Source organism: Drosophila virilis, chromosome 5 (assembly GCF_030788295.1).
Source record: "Drosophila virilis strain 15010-1051.87 chromosome 5, Dvir_AGI_RSII-ME, whole genome shotgun sequence".
NCBI lineage: Eukaryota > Metazoa > Arthropoda > Insecta > Diptera > Drosophilidae > Drosophila > Drosophila virilis.
In genome coordinates this window covers 1,535,457-1,555,692 of record NC_091547.1, presented here as the reverse complement: position 1 = coordinate 1,555,692, position 20,236 = coordinate 1,535,457, and the positions used below count along the sequence as shown (strand labels likewise).

Below are 20,236 nucleotides of genomic sequence, written 5' to 3'. Positions count from 1 at the left end.
GTTATTGAAAGACGCTTAAAATTTTAATATATATTTTTTTTTATTTTCAAAGTATCTACTCGGACCGACAGCGGACCCTGACCATGAAGATCAGACTTGGACCCGCATATAGATTGTCAAACAACGCGACTCAGTGACAAGTTGATCGCCGTCTAATTACTTTAATAATATGCTTGTAGTACATTTAACTAAACAAATCTAATTGTGACTGGTCTTTCGTTAATATGTGCTACGTGATAAAGATTATGCCATTAGCCACGTTCATATTTGTTAATTTGGCCCAAAAGTCACGCGATGCCAAAGCTCTGGTTAATTGCGAGTCGGACATAAAAAATAAAGCAATCTACTCGCGAGCTGCAATTACCGACAATATTATCGCCAGGTCTGTCCATATACTTTATATCATTTTAATGCCCAAGACTATATGCTTAAATGTTAAAATAATTAAAGAATTATATGATTAACTCATCAGCATGTATAAAATACATTTACAGAATAGCTCAAAGAATATAATCCAAGCTGTCTTTCGAATATGATTTCTTTATTTACAGAGTTTGAGCTCTTAACTCTTCAGATTTTCATAGCATAACCTTAGGCAAACTCATAACTCGAGAAATACTAAGTTTACATTAATAAAAAGTTGCACATTAAAATCGAACAGGTTTTCCTTGAAGAATCATTCAAAATATGACGAAGTTCAATGAAGTCTAAAACGTGGACTCAGAATCTTGGATGGTATAAGTTAGAATAATATATCCAAAATTTGACAACAAATTGAAATGTCAAGTCAAACTAGAGCTCCAACCATGAACGAAGTCAGTTCTCATTCAAAATCGGGGAAGTTTGAACCAAGTTATGATAATTTCAAATTTTGGAACACCCCACAAAAATACTTTTTTAGACAAGTTTCGACCAAAAATTTTGTTATTTAATTAAAAAGCCAAAGCAAAATAGAGGCTAAACTAAAAACAAAAAGGTATTCCCCGTGGAAATCGGTTGAGTTTTGAGCAAAATATGACAATTTGAAATTTCGTTAAGCGATTTTTTACCGAAAAGTGTTTTCTCTTTCAGGTCCCTGAAGAGCTTATAAAGAAAAAAAGTAATATTAAATTGAATTAAATTTAGTAAAACATCGAAATTATTTTATTAGTGTATAATTTATTATTTAAATATGTTATAAAATTTGTTTATCGTATAAAATATACTCTTATTCTTGTCCCACATCAATATATATATATACATATATATAATATATATATATAAATATATATATTATTATGGTATGCATGTATATAGAAAAATTACAATTTAAGTATTGTAGAATTTTTTGTTGTTGTTTGTTTTTTGTTGCTTTCCACACTATTACACAATTACAATTTTTAACTGCAACTCGTTATTGTTATAATTTGTCGCCTGGATGTAGTCCATCTCAATTGAATGTTATTTAATTTAATTAATGTACTTATCATGTATGTATATATGTATTGTAATGTAATACTTGTGTGTACCTAGTACAATGCTTCTGCTATGTAAATATATATTTATATATATATATATATATATGTAAATTGATGAATATTTGTTTCGCCTATGTATCTAAATTGATGCCAAAATTGTGAATTTGATGAAATGCAAATCATAGGAGAGTTTCAAACAGTGTTGCCAAACGCCAACTGTCTCCGGCGGCTGACAAATGACGCTTTGGCAACACTGCTCTCGTCATGCTCTTTGTTTTGGTTTTGTTTTGGTAATTTCCTTCGTACAGAGTATATAGTAATTAGTTATGCACTATTTATGTATGTGTAGTTGCGTACGTAGTAGTAAGAATTTATATATATATATATTTTTTATATATATGTACGTATGTCACTATCGTATGTATTTATGTAAGTAGTTTGAATACAATTTGTTCAGCATTTAAGTCGCCATTAGATGAACCAAGCATTTGAGTCTGTGTCTGTTACAAATATACAATTCGCAGTTAGACTATTTTGATACACTAGATGTATATATATGTAAGTGTGTATATAAATGTATGTATGTATGTATAGATGCCTATATGTAGTATTCATTATAGCTATATATGTATATGCGAAACCAGTAGCTGGCCTACGAATATTTTTTTAGGGGTTTCTTCTTTTTTTTATTTTTTTTATTTTTCTTGATTTTTGAATATTTTTGTTTTTTTTTTTTGTATTTTTTTAGTGCGTGTTTTTTTTTTGTTATAATTCTGATCTTGTTTTCAATGCTTATTATTTAAATTTGTACTCGTTTTGTACTCAATTGCTCCATAATTATTACATAAATGTATGTTAGTATGTATGTATGTATGTACGCATGCCTATGTTTAAATGTATAAGTATGTATGTGTATGTACGTATTTGCCCAAAATGAAATGGAATCAATATATGCATGTATGTATATTAAATGCTAAACGGTTTTGTGTTCAATACATACACACAAATGCATGTACGTATATGCATGTGTGTATGTATGCATGCACGCATGCATGCATGCATGTATGCATGTAGTTGGGTTTTTAATTCGTGTTTCGTGAATTCTTGTCATAGAAAATTTTACTCAAAATTGTATTTTGATATAAGAATTCAGTTATTTTTCTTTTGCATCGTTAATCGACATGTTATCAAAATTTCATTTATAAATAGATTTTTTTTTTTCGTACTTTTTTTTTTTTGGGAAAATTATTTTCACGTTCATTTCATAGTTGTGTTAGTCATTTAGTTTTGTTGGCTTATAACTAAATACATATATATATACATATATATATGTAAGTATGACAAAAAATTGAATACCTGATTTAAGTTTTGGATTCGTTTTAGTTCTCGTTAATTAAGCTACTTGTTTATGAGCATTTAGTTATATGTTGTTTCTTCTTCTGCGTTTTTTTTCTTTTGGGATTTTTTCTCTTTATATATATATATGCATGTATGTGTCTATGTATGTGTGTATGTATGTGTATTTGAAATTAAAAAAAAATACCTGCTTGCATTGAATTTTTTGGTATGTAAATGTTTAATTAACTATTTTTTAATACGTAGCTGTGTGTGTGTGTGTGTGTGTATGATATTCATGATTCTAAATTGATTTTTCTTATATATTTTTTTTTCATTTTGTTTTTGATTCTTAAGCCTTTGGCAAATTGTTCAGTATTCATGACTTTCAGTTTGTATTTAACATACATATTAATAAACTTTAAACTTTACATATACATTCATATGTTTGTCTGTGTGTGTGTGTGTGTTAAATGCTTTTTATTTTTAATTATGGCATTCGGTAGTACTTAAATCTCAATCTTGGTTTATTTATTTATATATTATTTTTTTTTAATATTTTTTACACAATTTCAGAACTGTGGCTTTTAGAAAACGGCGCTCATTTGTAATGATTTTAGTATTTGCTTCATTTTTTTTTTTATATTATTTTTAGTAAATCTCACACATGTAGAAATATTAGTAAAATATGGCATTTCTCATATGTCTCATATATGATATATATAGATATATATATATATATGCATATATATATATTTTGTTTTTTTGTATGGTTTTCTTTTTGGTTTGCAAAATTTGAGGAAATGTTTTGATCTGGTTTCGGACCAGAAATCACAAAAAATGAACGGCGCTTTAAGGTATATAAGTGTGTGTGTGTGTGTGAATGAGTTTATGGCAATTACAAGAAATCATATACACACACATACATATATATATATACACATATGTGTGTGTGTGTAGCTTGCCTTTAAATAAAAAATAAAGAAACATTAGCTCTTAAGTTTTACGATACATTTGTTTTGCGGTCATTTTAACACTAAGTACGACTTGTTTGTATATAACTACGGGCTATTATACAGATATCTTTATACATATATATGCTATACACATATATACATATATTGTATTTGATTTAATTGTTTTTGTTGTTGTTTTTAGTTTTGCGCATTTAATGCGTGTTGCTTTTTTAGACATGGAAGGAGTTTTAGCTCAAAACTCTAATTTTACGTTCGAGTTAAGCACAACAAATACGAGACTTGACATTGAAACGAAATTAAATAATTAAGAATATATATATATATAGAAAAAAAACACAACTAGTTGGCTAATACATGATTTTTTTTTTCTTCTGTTTTTTCTTTTTACCAGTCTACGTTAAGTCAGTTGTTGTTACTTTTAACTGTCGGTCAAAACAGCTGACTGGCTGTCAAAAATTCGGCTAAGATATATTGTATTGTAGTGTATTTTTTTTTTTTTTTTTAATATTTCTTGCGAGGAACATGTCACCTAAATATGTATTCAATACGCGCATATTGCTCGGGTTCTTTTTTTTTTCCATATGTTGCTCAATTTTAGTTTTAACTATGCCACGCTAGATTTTAAGATCTCTACTAAATGCTAATGAACACATTCAAGTCGAAAAATTATGATAAGATTCTCCTCTCTCTCTGGTTTTTTTTTTGCTAAATCTTGTACATAATATAGTTATAATAATAGTAATAAAAGTAATGAGAATAATTATAAATAAAATGTTTCTCTAGGTGATGCAGTGTGCGGTTAGATGTGCGTGTGTTGGTGTGTGTGTTGGAGTGTGTGTGTGTGTGTGTTTCAGTTAAACTCGGTTTAAGCTTTGCCCCCATATTATGAATTGATGTGTGACTGTTTTTATTTGCTGAGTTCTATGCTGCACATATATATATATATACATATACATATATATATATAGTATATATATCGTATTTAGTATATGTATCGTTAAGCTATGTTTTAAGTTACGTTACGTTATCAATGTCATTGCAATTTTTGTTTTTTGGCCTCACCATATATGGTGTTCAATTGGCTCCGAAATTGCCGTTTTTGTTTAATCAGTCTTCGTTAAGAGTTCAACCAAAAGTCAGCGGGTTTTCATTTGTTTAATATTTATAATTACCATTTATATGTGTTTAGTTTTTAGTTTTAAGTTTTTTTTTTTTGTTTTTCGTATTCTTTACCTTTTACAAAGTTTCATACTCACTTGCTCAGTCTCAATTATAAGAAATTAATTATAATAAACAATATTTAAAAAAAAAATAATAATAATAATAATAAATCCTTTACACAATTAAAATTGAAAAGCAACCAAAACGGAACGAAAGTGAAAAATATTGGCATGTGTATATGTAAAAAGCACTTGGCGAAATTATTGAGTAACTCGTCAGTAAAATGATAGCACATATCGAATTTAACATAAACAAATCCCATACCACATATGTATCTCGCTCGAACCCAACGCCTAGCTAGATTTAACTGCCCCCCCGCTCAGTCTAACTAACAGGTATTTTCAATATTTTCATCTAGTACTTATTGTGTGCTGCTCTTCCGGACCTACTCTGCTGTGTATAAAAGACGAGTTTTCTTTTCTTTCAGTTTGAGTTGGTTTTTTTTTTCACTTTTTTCTAGGTTATGTTCACTTTGCTTTTTCTAGGTTAGGTTCACTTCGTTTTTTTCTAGGTTAGGTTCACTTTGTGTTTTTTCTAGGTTAGGTTCTCGAGCCTAAAATTCTACAGAACGCGCTTTTTTTTTTGTTGGTATTTTGCTTTAGTTTAGTTAAATCTTGCTTGTTGTTGCTTGTTTCTTGTATATTCGCTAAATATATATATATAAGATTGTGTTTGTGTGTGTGTGTATGTGTTTGTTTGTTTGTTGTGTGTAAATTACCAAATCGTAACCGTGTTTAATAACTCTTAAGCATTATCGAGGTAATCGTTGTAGCACTTATGCTAAAAATTTTTACTAATTTTAATGCCGTTTTTTGTTTTTTTTGTGTTTTTGTTTTGGATTTGCTTTGCTTGTAAATGGTCTAAAAAAAACGTCGTCTGTCTCTTTGATCTGTTGTCCGTTTTTTCTTTCTTTTGTTTTTGTTTTCGTTTTTTGTTTTAAGTTTATAAGCTAATTTAGAATACGTGCACAAACCGCTTGTAAGGGTTAGACCCTTCCTTGGAGTCCGGCGACAGCTCTATGAGGAATACAATGCGTCCATCCGGCATCAAAGCCACATCGCAGGTGCGATCCTTTTCATCCAACGTCGGCGGCATTAGCGGATTTATCGATGGACGCACCTCGATCTGATTAACAAAAAAAAAAAAACAAGAGAGAGTCAGTCTTGGATCTAAGCAAGCGACACGCTGTGTACTTACATCCCACATAAAGTCTAGATTCTGATTAAAGACGAGTATACGTTGATTCTTTGAATCGGCGACTATAATGCGACCCTCGTCATCGCAGCACAGGCCCGAGGGCCGATTGAACTCATGGAAGCCGGAGCCCTCATGGCCCTTGACAGACAGTATCTGAAAAGCCAAGAGATCGTTAAGGATTAGCTGCTGGCAGGCAGAGATATTTGGTTTAGCTTACATCATTGATGTCCGGATCGATCAGATAGAGGCAATGGTTGTCAAAGTCGGACACAATTATGTTGCCCGTGGGCGTGTAGCAGACGCCGCGCGGCGAGGCAATGCCCTTCGTCTGGCCATGATTATCGAAGACGATCTGACGTATGAAGCGTCCCTCGGAATCGAATTGTTGTATGCGATGATTGCGCGAATCTGTGACGACAATTTGACGGCGCGAATTGACGGCAACATCCCAGGGATATTGGAACTGGCCGTACTCCTTGCCGTAGCTGCCAAACTTGAGCAGAAAGACGCCGCTTGCGGTGAATATCTGAACGCGATGATTATCCTTGTCGACAACAATGATGCGATTATCAACGTCCACACAGATGCCGGCGGGCAGATCGAATTCGCCATTGCCCACGCCCTTGCGACCGAACTTGAACTTGAGCGAGCCATCCGGATTGAAGACCTGCACACGATTGTTGCGCCTGTCCGAGACTAGAACATGCCCCATTTTATCGACACACAGGCCCCAGGGCCGGCTCACCTGGCCGTCCTCATGGCCCTCGGTGGCAAAGGACAGCGACAGTGCATTCGAATTGCGCACCTTAACCAGATCCATGCAGCCGGGTATGGCCTGCGTTGTGCGCGGCGCACTGAAGTGCAGGCCGGGCGAACTGCGCAGTCCGTTCAGCTCCCAGTCGAGTGCAGCGCTGGACATGCCGCAGGCGCTGCCACCGCGCGGCGGCTGCATGATGGGCGAGGGTATGCGAAAGCTATTGTCGCGCAGCAGCGGACGCCGCACCGTTGTCGAGGCGACGCTCAGGGGTCCGGCCGTGCTGGCCATGCTGTTCAGGCCGAAGGCCATGTCGATGTTGTTGGCGGGCGCGCTGACCACATTGCTGGCTGCGACAATGCCATTGCTGCTGGACACAATGGGCATGTTCTTGTCATCCACCAAAATGACGCCGCCCTGGTTGCGTATGTCCTGCAGCAGGCTGTAGTCGGGTGGCGCAAAGGCGAACACCTCCTGCTTGGGCTGCAGATCCTTGTAGATGCCCGCAAACTGTTCCATCTGACGCTGGCCATTGGTCAGCTTCATGGCTATCTCGATCTGGTCCATGCTGCACGCATTGTCCGCCACCTTGCTAAGCATATCGGAGGTCTCCGAGAGACCGGCCAGGGCGGACTTGAGGCCCGCCATCTGATCGTGCAGTATGGCGAGACGACGCTGACGCAGCTTCTCGACAAAGTCGAGCAGAAAGCGCTCCCGATCCTCGATGGCAATGATGAACTGACGGAACGCCTTGCGTATATTATCGCTCAGCTCGCTGCAATTGCGTTCGATGAGACGTATAAAGGCAAGCGCCTTATCGATGCTGCTCTTGATGCAGCGCGTGCCCACCTGGCTGCTCTCGATGGCGCCCTCGAGCTTCTCCTTGGAGCCAACCATAAAGTTCTGTATGGACGCATAGCTGTGCTCCTTGTGCTCGTGCAGCGTACAAAACTGGCACACCAGCTTCCGGCAATAATCGCACACATAGCGCAGCATCTCGTTGTGAATGTCGCAAATGAAATTGCTGCTCGCCGGCGTTTGGGCATTCGCCGAGCTGCCGCCGGTGGGTGAGGCGCCAATCGGTGTCGGCAGCGAGACAATCGAATGATTCGAGGACAAGGGACTGTTGCGATGCTCGCGCAGGCAATCGTTGCACATGAACTCGTTGCACTCCAGGCAGCGTATCGAGGCGCTCACCTCGCACCAGCCGCAGCTGATGCTCGAGTTGTTTGACGATTCCGGTGACATTTTTGAATGGCGCGTGGCGCCGCTGCCAATCGCGCCCACCATGCTGAAGTCACCGTGTGTTTCCAGGCCGCCCAGAAAATTGTTAATAAAGAAATCAGTGCGTGGCGGCGAGCTGATGGCGTGGTAGAAAACGTTATTAGCAGAGCAACTTTTGTGATTGTGTTAAATGCTTACCCGTTGGCTTGGCCTACGTTGGGCAGCAGGCCGACATTGAGATCCCAGGCGGGAAATGATTCCAGTATGCCGGCCAGCAGTCGCTCCGAGGAGTTGCTGGCATTGCTGCTGATGCTGCCGCTGCCGCTGCCAACGTTGGCATTGGCTCCGCCGGTGGCGGCGGCGGCGGCGGCGGCGGCGGCAGCGCTGGTCGCATTACTGCTGGACATTTGTTGCGGAACCTGATTGTTTGACAAGAGTTCCATCATAAGAAGTTGAGTATTGAGATCACGAGCGTTTCAGCGGCGTTGTAGGCGTGGCCCTTGGCAGTCAACGAGACACTCTCAAGCTGCAAATTATTTGTATACGAAGAGAGAGAGAGATCAATCAATCAAGATGAGCAAATGACGTCTCCGGAGCAGGCTGCTTATTAATAATATTCGAATTATTATTTATTATTTGGTAGCTGCGTTTGGAACGCGCCAGAGTCAATTTTAGGCTGAGACAAGGCTGACGCGAGGTTGACAGACGCCGTGCTGGCAGCTAACTAACTTATGCACACGCATCCGCCGTGCATTAAGTAGTCCAAATTGCAGTCGGGGCTAGATTCCTGTCGGCAGCTGCATTTCTTTTGAGTAGGTAGCGGAAAATGTCTCGGGGAAAACTCGTCTTTTGTTCGCTGCGCTCGCTGATCCCTTAGGAAAACGCCAGACGACCCGAATCTCTAGCCCCGGCAGATGCCGCAGCAGGTCAAATTTGTTTCAGGCAAATAACCTCAGGCACAGGCTCAGGCTCAGACTCAGACTCGGGCTCATCTTGGAATTTGGCACGCAGCATTTACGCTTTAAATTTATGACACGGATTCCCCAGAAGGATCTTCTATAAAATGGCGCAATGTCTATCGATAAAACAAGCTAACGCAGAATGCGTTCTGCAAAATATCTATTCTTTCGTATTCCAGAAAATGGAAAATGTAGCAAGTATTTCCCTTTGCCAAATAAAGGAACGATTTCTAAATTAATTTTAGGGTTTTAAAGGTAATCAAGAAATGGATTAAGCTTCCGCCAAGCGAACAAGATCTTTGAAATAACATAATTAATATATTTAAATAAAAACTAAAAGATAATATATAAAAATATAATTTAAACCAAACTTTCTTCAAGTTACACTTGAAAAAAAAACCCATTGAATGTTTTTTGAATAGATTTTATAATATATGAAAATAATATTGGTGGAAATAAAAATATAATGTATACAAAAAAATTAAGAGAAAATTTTCTTCAATTTACCCCTATTATTATTATAAAAAACCCCAAATGAATGTTTTATAAACAATTGAAAAAAAAAAATTAGTTAAATTAGATTTTTTGATGCATTTTCCATTCATTTCGGGCTGGCTGTACTTGGAAGGGTTCTGTGACCCACAAATTTGAAAAACTACGCACCAGAAAATGTCTATTTATAGGACATTCTAGATAACGCTAAACCACCCCCATGGCCCCAACCCCCACGGTCGCAGGTTCTGGCTGAATTAGTGTTACCTCGAATGCGTTTGGGCTATGCTAAAAAAAAAAAACAACAACAACAACAAACTGGTTGTTGTGCTCGTTGCCATCTTCAAGATGGAGCGACATACGCCCAAACGGCCGACCGACTTTCATCCCCTCTCACAATAACAACAACAACAGAAACAACAGAAACAACAACAAGCGCAGCGAGCGCGTCAGACACAGGCTACACTCAAAGAAAAAACCTTTTGAGAACTTGTTTATCATTTAACTTTTGTGTTCAAAGCTAATTAATTCAAATAACTGCTGCTGGCTTGGAACTTGCCACAGTGAACGCTGACTATTGTGAACTGTTTCTTTCGTTCTGAATAACATCAACTGAACGGTTCATCGAAATGAACTACTTAACTGAACGAAAGCATAAAATGAATCCGGTAAATGATTAAGTTCACAATTGACCAGAAATGAACTGCAATAACAACATTTCATTTCTCTTTATTGTGGCTTTACTGTATCTGTGAGGAGTCCAGAATAATCTAGTTTCAAAACAAAATAAGTCTTTTGGTCAGAAAAATCTATCCATCTCTACCTTGCTCTCCCTCTCCCTCTCTCTCTCTCTCTTTTCCCTTACCTATACATGTGTATGTATGTATGTATATATGTACGTGTGCAACGCCTCTGAAACGATGCACTTCCAGATTTTGGGCCGTGTAGACACTGTGCAGAAACTACCCTTGTCACCCTTGAACATTTCTATTGAAACAGTCTGTGTCTCAAAACGTTGTTGAAAAAAAAAAAAAGAAGAACACGAACCAAGAAGTTAAAGTCCTTTTGCATTTGTATACACACACACACACACAAACCGTATACATATGTATGCATGTGTGTGTGTGTGTTTGGAGTACGTGCAAGCAAAGACGCAAAAACGGCAAGGGATGAGGGTTGTATTTATACAAGTTTCTAGGTGGTATACATATATGCATGTGTGCGTGTGTGTGTGTGTGTGTATGTGTGTGTGCGCGCGCGATACATACAAACGGCATAAAAAATCTCAATATATAATTGCAAAATCTTCAACATTTTGGTCACCCAATCAATAATTGGCCGCACTTTCAGCGAATTATTGTTTAACACTGGCTAAAACCGTTCTTCACTTCTTCCCCCATTTTTGTTTTTGTTTCGTTGTTCGTTAATGAATTTTTTTTTTATTTTTTTTTTTTGCTACACACCTTTTTTAGCAGCCTCATGCAAGCCGCTCGCAACTGCACACTTTCAATGGGATGTCAAAAGTGGCGTCGCCTCGCAGAAAATATCGTTGTTGTTGTTGTTGTTGTTTTAAATATATTTAACTTAACCGTTTAGTTTGTTTTTCGTCTTTCGTATATTTGTGTGTTTTTTTGCAATGTTCTTTTTGATTATTTGGCGTATAAGTTTATTGATTTACGTTTAGAATTTATTTGATTTCAATTTTTTATCGTGCGTTTCGAAAATGCGAGATTCTTTTATAGTATGTAGTACCAGCAAAGACCAAGAGATCTCATGCGTAATACGTTTGTGGCCGTTTCGACTCCGACATTCGTGTATTCCTTTGCCCGACTAAAAGATACATTCGACTAAAAACACAACATAATAATCATGCCTCCTCGCTCATGTACATATATACGAATGTATCTGTGTAAATGTGTGTGTGTGTGTTTTTGTATGAGTGTTGCTTCTTCTGTTCTGTTGTTGTTGTTGTTGCTGTTGTTATTGCTGCGCTTGCTCATCATCTATGTAGCTAAACAAAAAATAAAATAAACCCAAATGTATCTCACAGTCAGTTTTTGATTTTGATGTTTGCGTGCGCGCGCGCTCCAATGTTGGGCTCGCTCTTTGGGATTTTGCCGTGCTGCTGGCGCTCTCTCGCACTCATTCACTCACTGAATTGCGCTCGCTCTCTCTCCCTATCGCATGGGTATACTACATATGCGTTGTATGTATTGTTCACATGCACGCGCACATTTTACAATTAAATGTGCATGGGTGTGCGCGTGAGTGTGTGCGCTTGCTTTTATCTTCTATTTATTTTCACTTATGCGGCAAAGAAATGCATTCGAAATGCTCCCTGCTCGCTATCAATAACATGCACTTTTTACATATATCTAAATTATAAACATACTTTGAAACAGTGTTGTAAGCTGTGCGTGTTTTATATATTTGACGCGCGCGTATTTGTGTGCGTGTGTGGCTATGCTTTTAACCATTCATGACTAGTGCGTTGTTTTGCTTAGTGTTTTTCGAATAATTTTGACCCACTTCTCGTGGTTTTGCTACGCTGGGGGACCAGGGCTCCTTTTTGCACTCTCCAAATATTCAACCTTCACGCACGCATTTAAACATGAAACTGGATGCACGTTCATGCGCCGACAACGCTTCTGCTGCCCCTTTGGCTTGTTATTTTTTTGTTATTGCACACTTTCTTGTGCTCGCGCATATGACGCTTGCTCGTGCGTTTTGCCAGCGACTCTGTTAACTAACAGTTTAGCATCTGTTATTCGTTTTTAGCCAAAGACACTGTTCGTTATCATGTGATGGGCTTAGCATACAAACTAACCCAATTTAATTATCTGTTAGAAACAAGGCAAATCCCTATAGCATGTACATTTATAGAGCATTCATATGTCGCCTGGCCATCTCTTTGATTGTGCTGACACACAAAGAGAGCCAATGTAAAAGAGCGTGAGAGAGCGAGCACATTAACGGCGCATGTGGCGGTGGCGCGAAAATATGGCCGGTGGTGGCGCGCATTTGTTGTCGTTGTTGTTGCGCTGCCCGCCAGCTCGATTTGTTGTTGTTGTTGTCGCCAGAAACAACACCCTTAAGGAACTTGTTTTCATCTCTTGCCTTGCACTGACAAAAATTTCGTGATCGCTGGCTTCGAAATTCAATTGAAACCATTTCGGCTGTTGGCCAGCGCATCAGCAGCATCTACGACCGGCGGGTTCATGGAATTTCAGACAGGCTCAGGTAGAGCGCAGGTGCGCAGCCCATAGTACAGGTAAACGTGCCAGGCGTCCTTTACAAAACTAATTACACTATGCGTGGTTTTTCGTGTTCAACAGCTACATACATATGTTCATACATACATACATACATATTTATATGTACAGTAAAAGCTCTATAATTTTTTTTTTTACAGCTCGAGTTGTTTTGTTATGAAGATGCTTGAAAGAGATGTCCCTATTTTACACATACATATGCATACATATGTAAATAGTGTGTACACACACACACACACATAAATTAATTTATGCTTTGATTAACAAGTGTTGAAAATGTTCGATTGTTTTAGGAATTTCGGCAGCCATTTTATTTTAAATCGAAATCCAAGGAACGGCTTCTTGACCGGTATAAGACAGTGTTGGCAAACGTGCAAAAGAGCTTCTGGCATTATCTAGAGTTAAATATTGAGATTAAAAAGCATTGCCCAGAGCAGCTGTTCATTAGTAGAGTTTTTACTGTACTGTACTGTATTTTATTTAACTGATTACATTCTATGTAATGTGTGTTTGTGTGTGATTTCAGTCGCATACTTATGTATTTTAATACTGTAAGCTAGGCTTATAATGTACTATATTTATATCGTATAACTAGGCATATATCGGTGCGGCGATCCATCAGCCAAACTCCAGTTCCTCAATCAGAACGTTTTGCAGTTTCTGGCGGACGCGCAGCTTGCGACGCTCATCCAAGCGCTGCAGGAATGGCATCAGGCTGAGCAGAAACATGCGATCCGCATCGTCCAGCGCATCGGCGCCATTTGGTTCCGTATTGGTAGACGCATCCATGCTGATGTACTTGAAGGGCAAATTGTTGGAGCCCGGCTGCGATTGTGGCTTCACATCCGCCTCGCTTTTGATGCTGCCATTGGACAGGCTTGATTTCTGTTTGGACATGGGCTGCGCCATTTCCTCATCATCGTCCAGCACTTCGATGGTAAAGACGCTGGGATCGGGTGTGCCATGTTTATGGTGCTCCTCTTCGTTCTCGGACGCGGCGTCCTCATCGAAATCATCATCGTTGAGCTCCTCATCCCGCTGGCTATGCGCATCGCCGTTGCTCAGCTCCAGCTTCACCCGCTTGCAGTCCCGGTCCTCAAAGAACGAGCTGATGTCCGAGAAACTGGGCTGATGCAGCTCCGAGTCGTAGCTATCGCTCAGCTCACAGATGGGCTCGGTGGCCACAATGGGCTCATCATATTTACTGCCATCGTCCAGTATCAGATTGTTGTTCTCCGTCCAATGTCCCGGCGGATGCTTCTTGCTGTTGCCGCGCGTGCGCGCCTGCCTCAAGATGTTCTCATGGACCGCATGCTCCATGAAGCGCATATCATTGTAGAAGCGCCACGAGGAGGGCGACTCGTTCGACAGATTGTTTCGTATGTACACCTTGCGGAAATTGTCGCGCAGGTGTCCCCACTTCACACGGCACACGTCAGCTGCGGGCAGCGAGAAGGAACAAGAGGAAGACGATCAATTGCTGTATTCGGTGCGAATGCACAGATGTCTGATCAAAATGGCATGTCGAGCTGTGCTTTGTGGCCACAAGAAAACCGCAATGCCTCGTAATGCACATACAGTGTGTACACGCTAAGCCGAACGCTTCTGAAGAACGAAATTTAGGTGCGAATTCTAATATGCAAAAGTGTTCAAGTAAGCTTCATTTTCTTAAAATGCCTATATATTTAGAAAGAAGAGTTTAAAGCTTTGCAAGTTGAGCTTTACATGATTATTTTGAGCTTTAAGCTTTACAGGTTTTTACTATACGTAGAATGTGAATAGACTTTTGCTATTCAGTTTTAAAATAGATATATATCTCGAAACTATGCACAAAAGCTAAGCAAATCGAGCTTTGTTCTTTTGGGCTGAGCTTAAAGCTTACAGATCATACGTTCTTGTAAACGGATTTCAGGCAATGAATAATAATCACAAAATAAGAAATGTGCTTTTAAGGCCCATGTTTATTTAAAAGCTCGCCGAACTAAGCTTTACATGCTAAGCGTAAGCTTTAAGCTGACTGTGTATGAGTTCGTCTTATTGAATGCGCACGGCATATGCTACATGTTCAATAACAGAAGCGTATGTTTTTGTGCTAAGCGTGAGCTTTAAGCTAACTTAGGCGTGCATGGATTCGTCTTATTGAATGCGCACTGTGCACATGCACACACACACACACACACACAAGCAAAGCTCATGCTATGTGTACACACTTGTGCATTTTACATGCATATGGCTTATACGGCTTACAATCAGACAGCTGCAGCTGCTGCTGGCACTCACCTGGCAAATTAACATCCTTCCCGACATCAAACCAAATTGGCGTAATATCGCTGCGCTTTTGGCCGCTCGCATTGTTTCGCAACCAGAGCACTGGACGACGTGAAACGGCGGCAATGAGACGCTTCACCGTCTCGATGGGCAGCTTGGCGGTGTTGGTGAAGCCAAAGGAGACGGGCGGCGAGGTAGACGCCGATGACGCATTGTAGGCCAGCTCCATGCTCATGATGATGATGATGACGATGATGACTATGATGACGGCTGAGGTTGTTGCTTGATCCGTGTAAAGGTCCGACTCGCGCAGCTCAAGCGCTACACCAAGACTAAAAGAGCGCAGCACAGAAAACAGACAACAAAAAAAAAAAAAAAAAAAAAAAAACTACGGGCACGCCACGCCGACCACGACGACGACAACGGCGTACGGGCAACAACGGCGAAGACAACGACGACGGCGACGACGACGACGCAACCAGTTTACGTGCCTTTTGGCTGCGGCGAAGGCGCAACGAAAAGCGAACAAATCAACAGAGATAGAGAGACAGACTGTGCGAGAGAGAGAGAGTGGGAGCGAGGGAGAGGGAGCCAGAGAGGGAGAGCGAGTGAGCTGGAGAGCGTAGGCAGGGCTCAGGCAGACAGGCTTTGCTCTAAACAACAAGAAGAAGAACTCACCGGCCGACGCGCTGCTGCACAAGCGACTATTATCCGGATGTTAAGCTTCCGCTGCCCGCCTGACGGGCTGTTGCGCTATGTCTCCTCTACGCTTTACGGTTGTTAACTCTGTTTCAGCTTCGGGCCGTAACGAATCGCAAATGCTCTGCCCTAGCTCGTGCGACTAACTACTTAACAAATACATACATACATACATACATATGTACATATGTGTGTATTTAATCGGCAGCTAGACTTTAGCTTTTTTTGCAGCTACATTTAGCTTGGGTCTAGCGTGTCCTAGCTGAACTGTTTGACAGACCCCAACACACCAATACACAGATATGCTGTACGCTGAGGACTGTAGCGTGCCCAGTTGTTGCGCTTTGTTTATTTTTAAACAAAACTGGATTTTTTCTTCACTACGGTCCGCTGGTTGACTGTGGAGCTCTGTGTGGCATGGAGCGAACCTAAACGTAAAATGTTCACGCTACGCCAGTGAAGCCAACGTAAAACGAACAGAGGAGCTGATACACACGTAACTGTAGCTCTCTCTGTGTGTGTGTGTGTGTGTGTGTATACAAATTGCATGTGCATGTGTATGTGGTATCGATACCAGTAGAAAATCAAGCCCCAACTGAAAACTTCGTTTTGCACGATCGTCGCTCGTCTGGGCCTGGCCCTGCTTTTTACTGCTATCTCCCATTAAGTTCTCTATGCTCGTGTGTACGTGCCGCTGCCTGTGCATATATGTGTAGTATGTGTGTGTGTGTGTGTGAGTTTGCGAAAATGCAAGCAAAGGCGAATATGAGAATTGTCTGGGGCGTTTATTTTATCTGACAAAATGGCAACAGCTCTGCGCTTGACATTTGATCCTTTTAAGCAGCTCAAGGAGTTCGACCAGCTGCAATATGCTCTACAGTTGATATAGGTATATAACTGTGAATAAACACACGTATTACGGATAAGCAAAAATCAGCTGACTTCAGTCCAAGCCAGGCGAAAGTCTCTCACGTACGCCGTATGGCTGAGCTTTTCAACACTAAAAACAAACACACACACACACACACATACGCAGTTTATATTGCTCGACTCAAACTGCTCTCTTTTTTGTTTATGAAAAACAAATATGGTTTCATTGAGCTGTTGTTGAACACTGCCAAAAATGCAGCTCTCTTTAACGATTTGGAGTATTGGACAAATTATATTGAATAATACTGAGTTTTATACGAGAGGTAGACTTCAGAAACATATACATATATTAATGAAACGATACATATTCTACACATACTGCACACTATAAACACGTACATATATATATATACATGCATGTATATTTAACACTAAGGAGGACAATTTAACTGGAACCGTCTGCGTACGCTCAAGAGAGCTTTCACTGTACACACATAATATATATATACATATGTATACATATATATATATATATATTGTAGGTATGTTTACATAATGAATGTTGATTTTGTTGAATGCCACGCCCTATTTTTTGCAGCAGCCATCGTTGAGTCGGAAGCGCCTGCGCATTTATGGCTCAAATGCTCTGCTGTTTTGCCCCCAGATTTTTGGCCAATTGGCTTTAGCTTAAGCTTTCTAATCCCTGCTCCTGCTCCATGTTGTCCTCGTCGAGGGCAAAGGAGACGCCGCGCTTGCGACTGCCAGCAGCTGTTGCTGCAGCTGCTCCATTCCCGCCGGTCATAATCGAGTAGTTTTTCGTTGTGGATTTTCTTGGGGATGCCGATGCCGACGCCGCCGCTGCCGCCGCAGCTACTGCTGCTGCTTCGAGAGCTGCATCCTTGTCCAGTGGAAGCTCCATGGCGGCATTTCCGTTGCTGTGGCCATTGCTGCTGCTGCAGCTGCTGGCTAGCGATGAGCAGCTGCCATTTCCGTTTCCATTACCATTTCCATTTCCGTTTCCATTTCCATTTCCAGCTTCGTTGATAAATACATCCATGTGATCAATTGTATCGTTTAGGGCGAAGCTCTGATCACGTCGTTCGCTCTTCTTCCACAGGTAATAGAACTGAACCAGTTCGCGCATGGTTCTAGTGCGCACCTGAAAGGACACACACATGGGATCATCATTTAAGTGTGTTTTGTGGCCTAGCACAGTGGTTCGTCTGGTGGGCAAAAATCGAAAACAAATTCTAGTTTAGATTTCGAACAAGGATCCAAAATGATCAATGAGACAGTCTCTAATTTATCGATACATTGTAATCGATATATTTGAGAATTAGGTTAGGTTTGAATAGTTAAAATCTTTTAATTTTCGGCTCTCGAGAGGCTCATGTGTGCGTTCCACTGTGCGTTGTCGCATAGTTTACCTGATTCTGTCGTATCTGATAGAAGTCCTTGCCAAACTTTTGTATGCCCTCCTCGAATTTCTGGCACTCCTCCTCCGACCAGCTGCTCATCGTGTCGCTGAGCGGCAGCACATTCATGCGCTTGCGACGCAGCGCCTCCTTGAAGTCATAGCCGCACTGGACGAGCAGATGCAGCGCCTGTTCGTTGTCCTTGACCACCGACTCCATGTCCGAGCCGGCAGGCGTCCCGGCCGCAGCAGCAACTGGAGCTGGAGCTTCGGGTGGCGTTGCTACCGCTGGCAGCTCTTCGAGCTCGGCCCGTTCAGTGGGATCGGCTGCGGCGGCGCCTTCGGCTTCTGTGCTGCTCACCGAGCGCGTCTCTTGTATTTTGGCCAGATAATCCTCGACGGCACGCTCGCTGACCTGGCTCGGCTCCCAAATCAACTGATCCTCGTTCTCGTAGGGCAGTATGTCGCCATATTGCGATAGGCCCTCGGGTATTTCAGCTTGATAGTTCGGTCCGACCATAATTATTTTTCTCGCATCGTCCGAATCGGTGTCGCTGTCCTCCTCCTCCTCCTCCGCTGCCTCCACCTCCTCAAGAAGCGTCTGCAGCGGCGTAACTAAAGAAAGAATATATATATATATATGAGTGCTACTACAATCCGTCAAATGAAGGATGTCAATATAAAGTATGTGCACGTACAGCTTTCCACATCCTCCACCGTGCCCATGGCGTGCTGTGCCCCGGTCTCAAAGGACTCCTCGGGATACAGGTCAAGTAAATGCGAGCGATGCGGTTTCTTTGTAAGCTCTGGCGGCAAAACGCCGGGCACTTGATCCGCATCCATGCCGGCATCGTGGAACTGTGGCGTTAGGCTTGCATAATCCAGCAGAGGACTTCCTGGTGCGACTGTATGTGACAGCGGCTCAGTGCCAGCTGGCGGCTCTTCGGCGGCGGCGCCGGCGGCTTCGTCTTCCGGTAGCTGTCGCTTGGGCGCACGCCGTCGCCTCGAGCTGCTGCTGGTGCTGCTGCTGGGGCGGGCGACGGGCGCCGGCTCCATATTTGTCATGCTGCTGTATTTGGCCAGCAGCAGCTCGATGGGCATTTCGCTTTCCTCGCGCAACGTGGCTATCTCGTCCTCGGCATTGTGTGCCTCCAGATCGGCGAGCGCCTCCTCCTCGTTCAATGTGGCCTCGTCGTCAAAATCATTTACCATCATATCAATTGTTGGCTCGAATGTGGTGTCCGCAATGGAAGACCCGGGCGACATGGGCGGCGGTTGCTGTTGTGCACTGCTGCTGCTGCTGTCCGCGCCAAATCCCGTAGCCGGGGATTTGCGGCGCTCCCGTTTTGTTGGCGTTATTGTTAGTTCGCGTCCCGCCATTGCAAGTTTGTTTGTTCTTCTTGCTTAGTTGTTACTCGATTGAGCACTAACGAATGTGGGCACCCCAAAAAAGTTAACATTTTCCTGAAATGTTATTAACAGCGCGAACTGCTGTCGCACACTCGGTTTCGAAAATAAAATCAGATGACGAAAATTGGCACAGAGCGCAGATTACTTACAAGAAACCATATCTATTAATCATCTAATTCACACAGAAAATTCATACACGTTTGAAATTGAAACTAGCATTTGCTTTTAGTAACTGCCACACAAATAACATTGTCTTAACCGAACAGCTGTTAGCTTTTTCTTGCTATCGAATGCCTCAAGCGAATTAGTAGACCACGCACGAGCTCTATTCTATGTTGGCTGCTTCTTTGTCCTCTAGGAGAACACAAAATATATGATATCTGAAAACTACTAACAGGAATATCGACTGTTATTTCAGCTGCCCATTATTAATCGATATTGATGTTCATATATAAAGATTCGATACATCGTTAACTCTTAGAAATACTTAACAGCTGTTCTCAACAAGTGCTGTGTTAAGGCCCTGTTGTTAAGCAACAGTCTGTTGCGGTTAAATTCAAATTCTATTTTGAGTCCTTTAAAGCAGCCGTCAATTAGAATTAATTTTCGTAAAACACATATTTTTCGCTTCAAGCATACAATTGTATAAACACAATTTGGTTCTTGCATAAAATAAATAAAAGAATA

At 41.0% G+C, this 20,236-nt stretch overlaps 3 protein-coding genes across 6 annotated transcripts; all 3 read right to left on the bottom strand.

Moving 5' to 3' along the window:
• Positions 1-1,613: 1,613 nt before the first annotated feature.
• wech (tripartite motif containing 71 protein wech) lies at positions 1,614-12,210 on the bottom strand. Of its 2 annotated transcripts, none has more exons than XM_002059342.4 (5): positions 12,009-12,210; positions 8,364-8,691; positions 6,405-8,301; positions 6,188-6,340; positions 1,614-6,115 (listed from the first exon to the last, which is right to left on the bottom strand). In XM_002059342.4, exons 2-5 carry the CDS (start codon positions 8,609-8,611, stop codon positions 5,945-5,947), a joined length of 2,469 nt encoding a protein of 822 aa, XP_002059378.1. In that variant the 5' UTR covers positions 8,612-8,691; positions 12,009-12,210; the 3' UTR covers positions 1,614-5,944. The 2 variants fall into 2 exon arrangements, with proteins under 2 accessions (XP_002059378.1, XP_032291551.1); XM_032435660.2 differs by lacking the exon at positions 12,009-12,210 and adding an exon at positions 11,080-11,462.
• Positions 12,211-13,341: 1,131 nt separating this feature from the next.
• Coop (Corepressor of Pangolin) lies at positions 13,342-16,300 on the bottom strand. The gene is made up of 2 exons (XM_002059341.4): positions 15,169-16,300; positions 13,342-14,327 (listed from the first exon to the last, which is right to left on the bottom strand). Exons 1-2 carry the CDS (start codon positions 15,389-15,391, stop codon positions 13,507-13,509), a joined length of 1,044 nt encoding a protein of 347 aa, XP_002059377.1. The 5' UTR covers positions 15,392-16,300; the 3' UTR covers positions 13,342-13,506.
• A 754-nt stretch (positions 16,301-17,054) lies between these two features.
• On the bottom strand, positions 17,055-19,924 carry LOC6635937 (mesoderm induction early response protein 1). 3 transcript variants are annotated; one of them, XM_070209570.1, is made up of 4 exons: positions 19,699-19,922; positions 18,838-19,627; positions 18,153-18,754; positions 17,055-17,884 (listed from the first exon to the last, which is right to left on the bottom strand). In XM_070209570.1, exons 2-4 carry the CDS (start codon positions 19,517-19,519, stop codon positions 17,408-17,410), a joined length of 1,761 nt encoding a protein of 586 aa, XP_070065671.1. In that variant the 5' UTR covers positions 19,520-19,627; positions 19,699-19,922; the 3' UTR covers positions 17,055-17,407. The 3 variants fall into 3 exon arrangements, with proteins under 3 accessions (XP_070065671.1, XP_070065672.1, XP_015024320.2); XM_070209571.1 differs by having other exon boundaries at positions 18,838-19,603; XM_015168834.3 differs by having other exon boundaries at positions 17,743-17,948; positions 18,838-19,924.
• Positions 19,925-20,236: the final 312 nt, after the last annotated feature.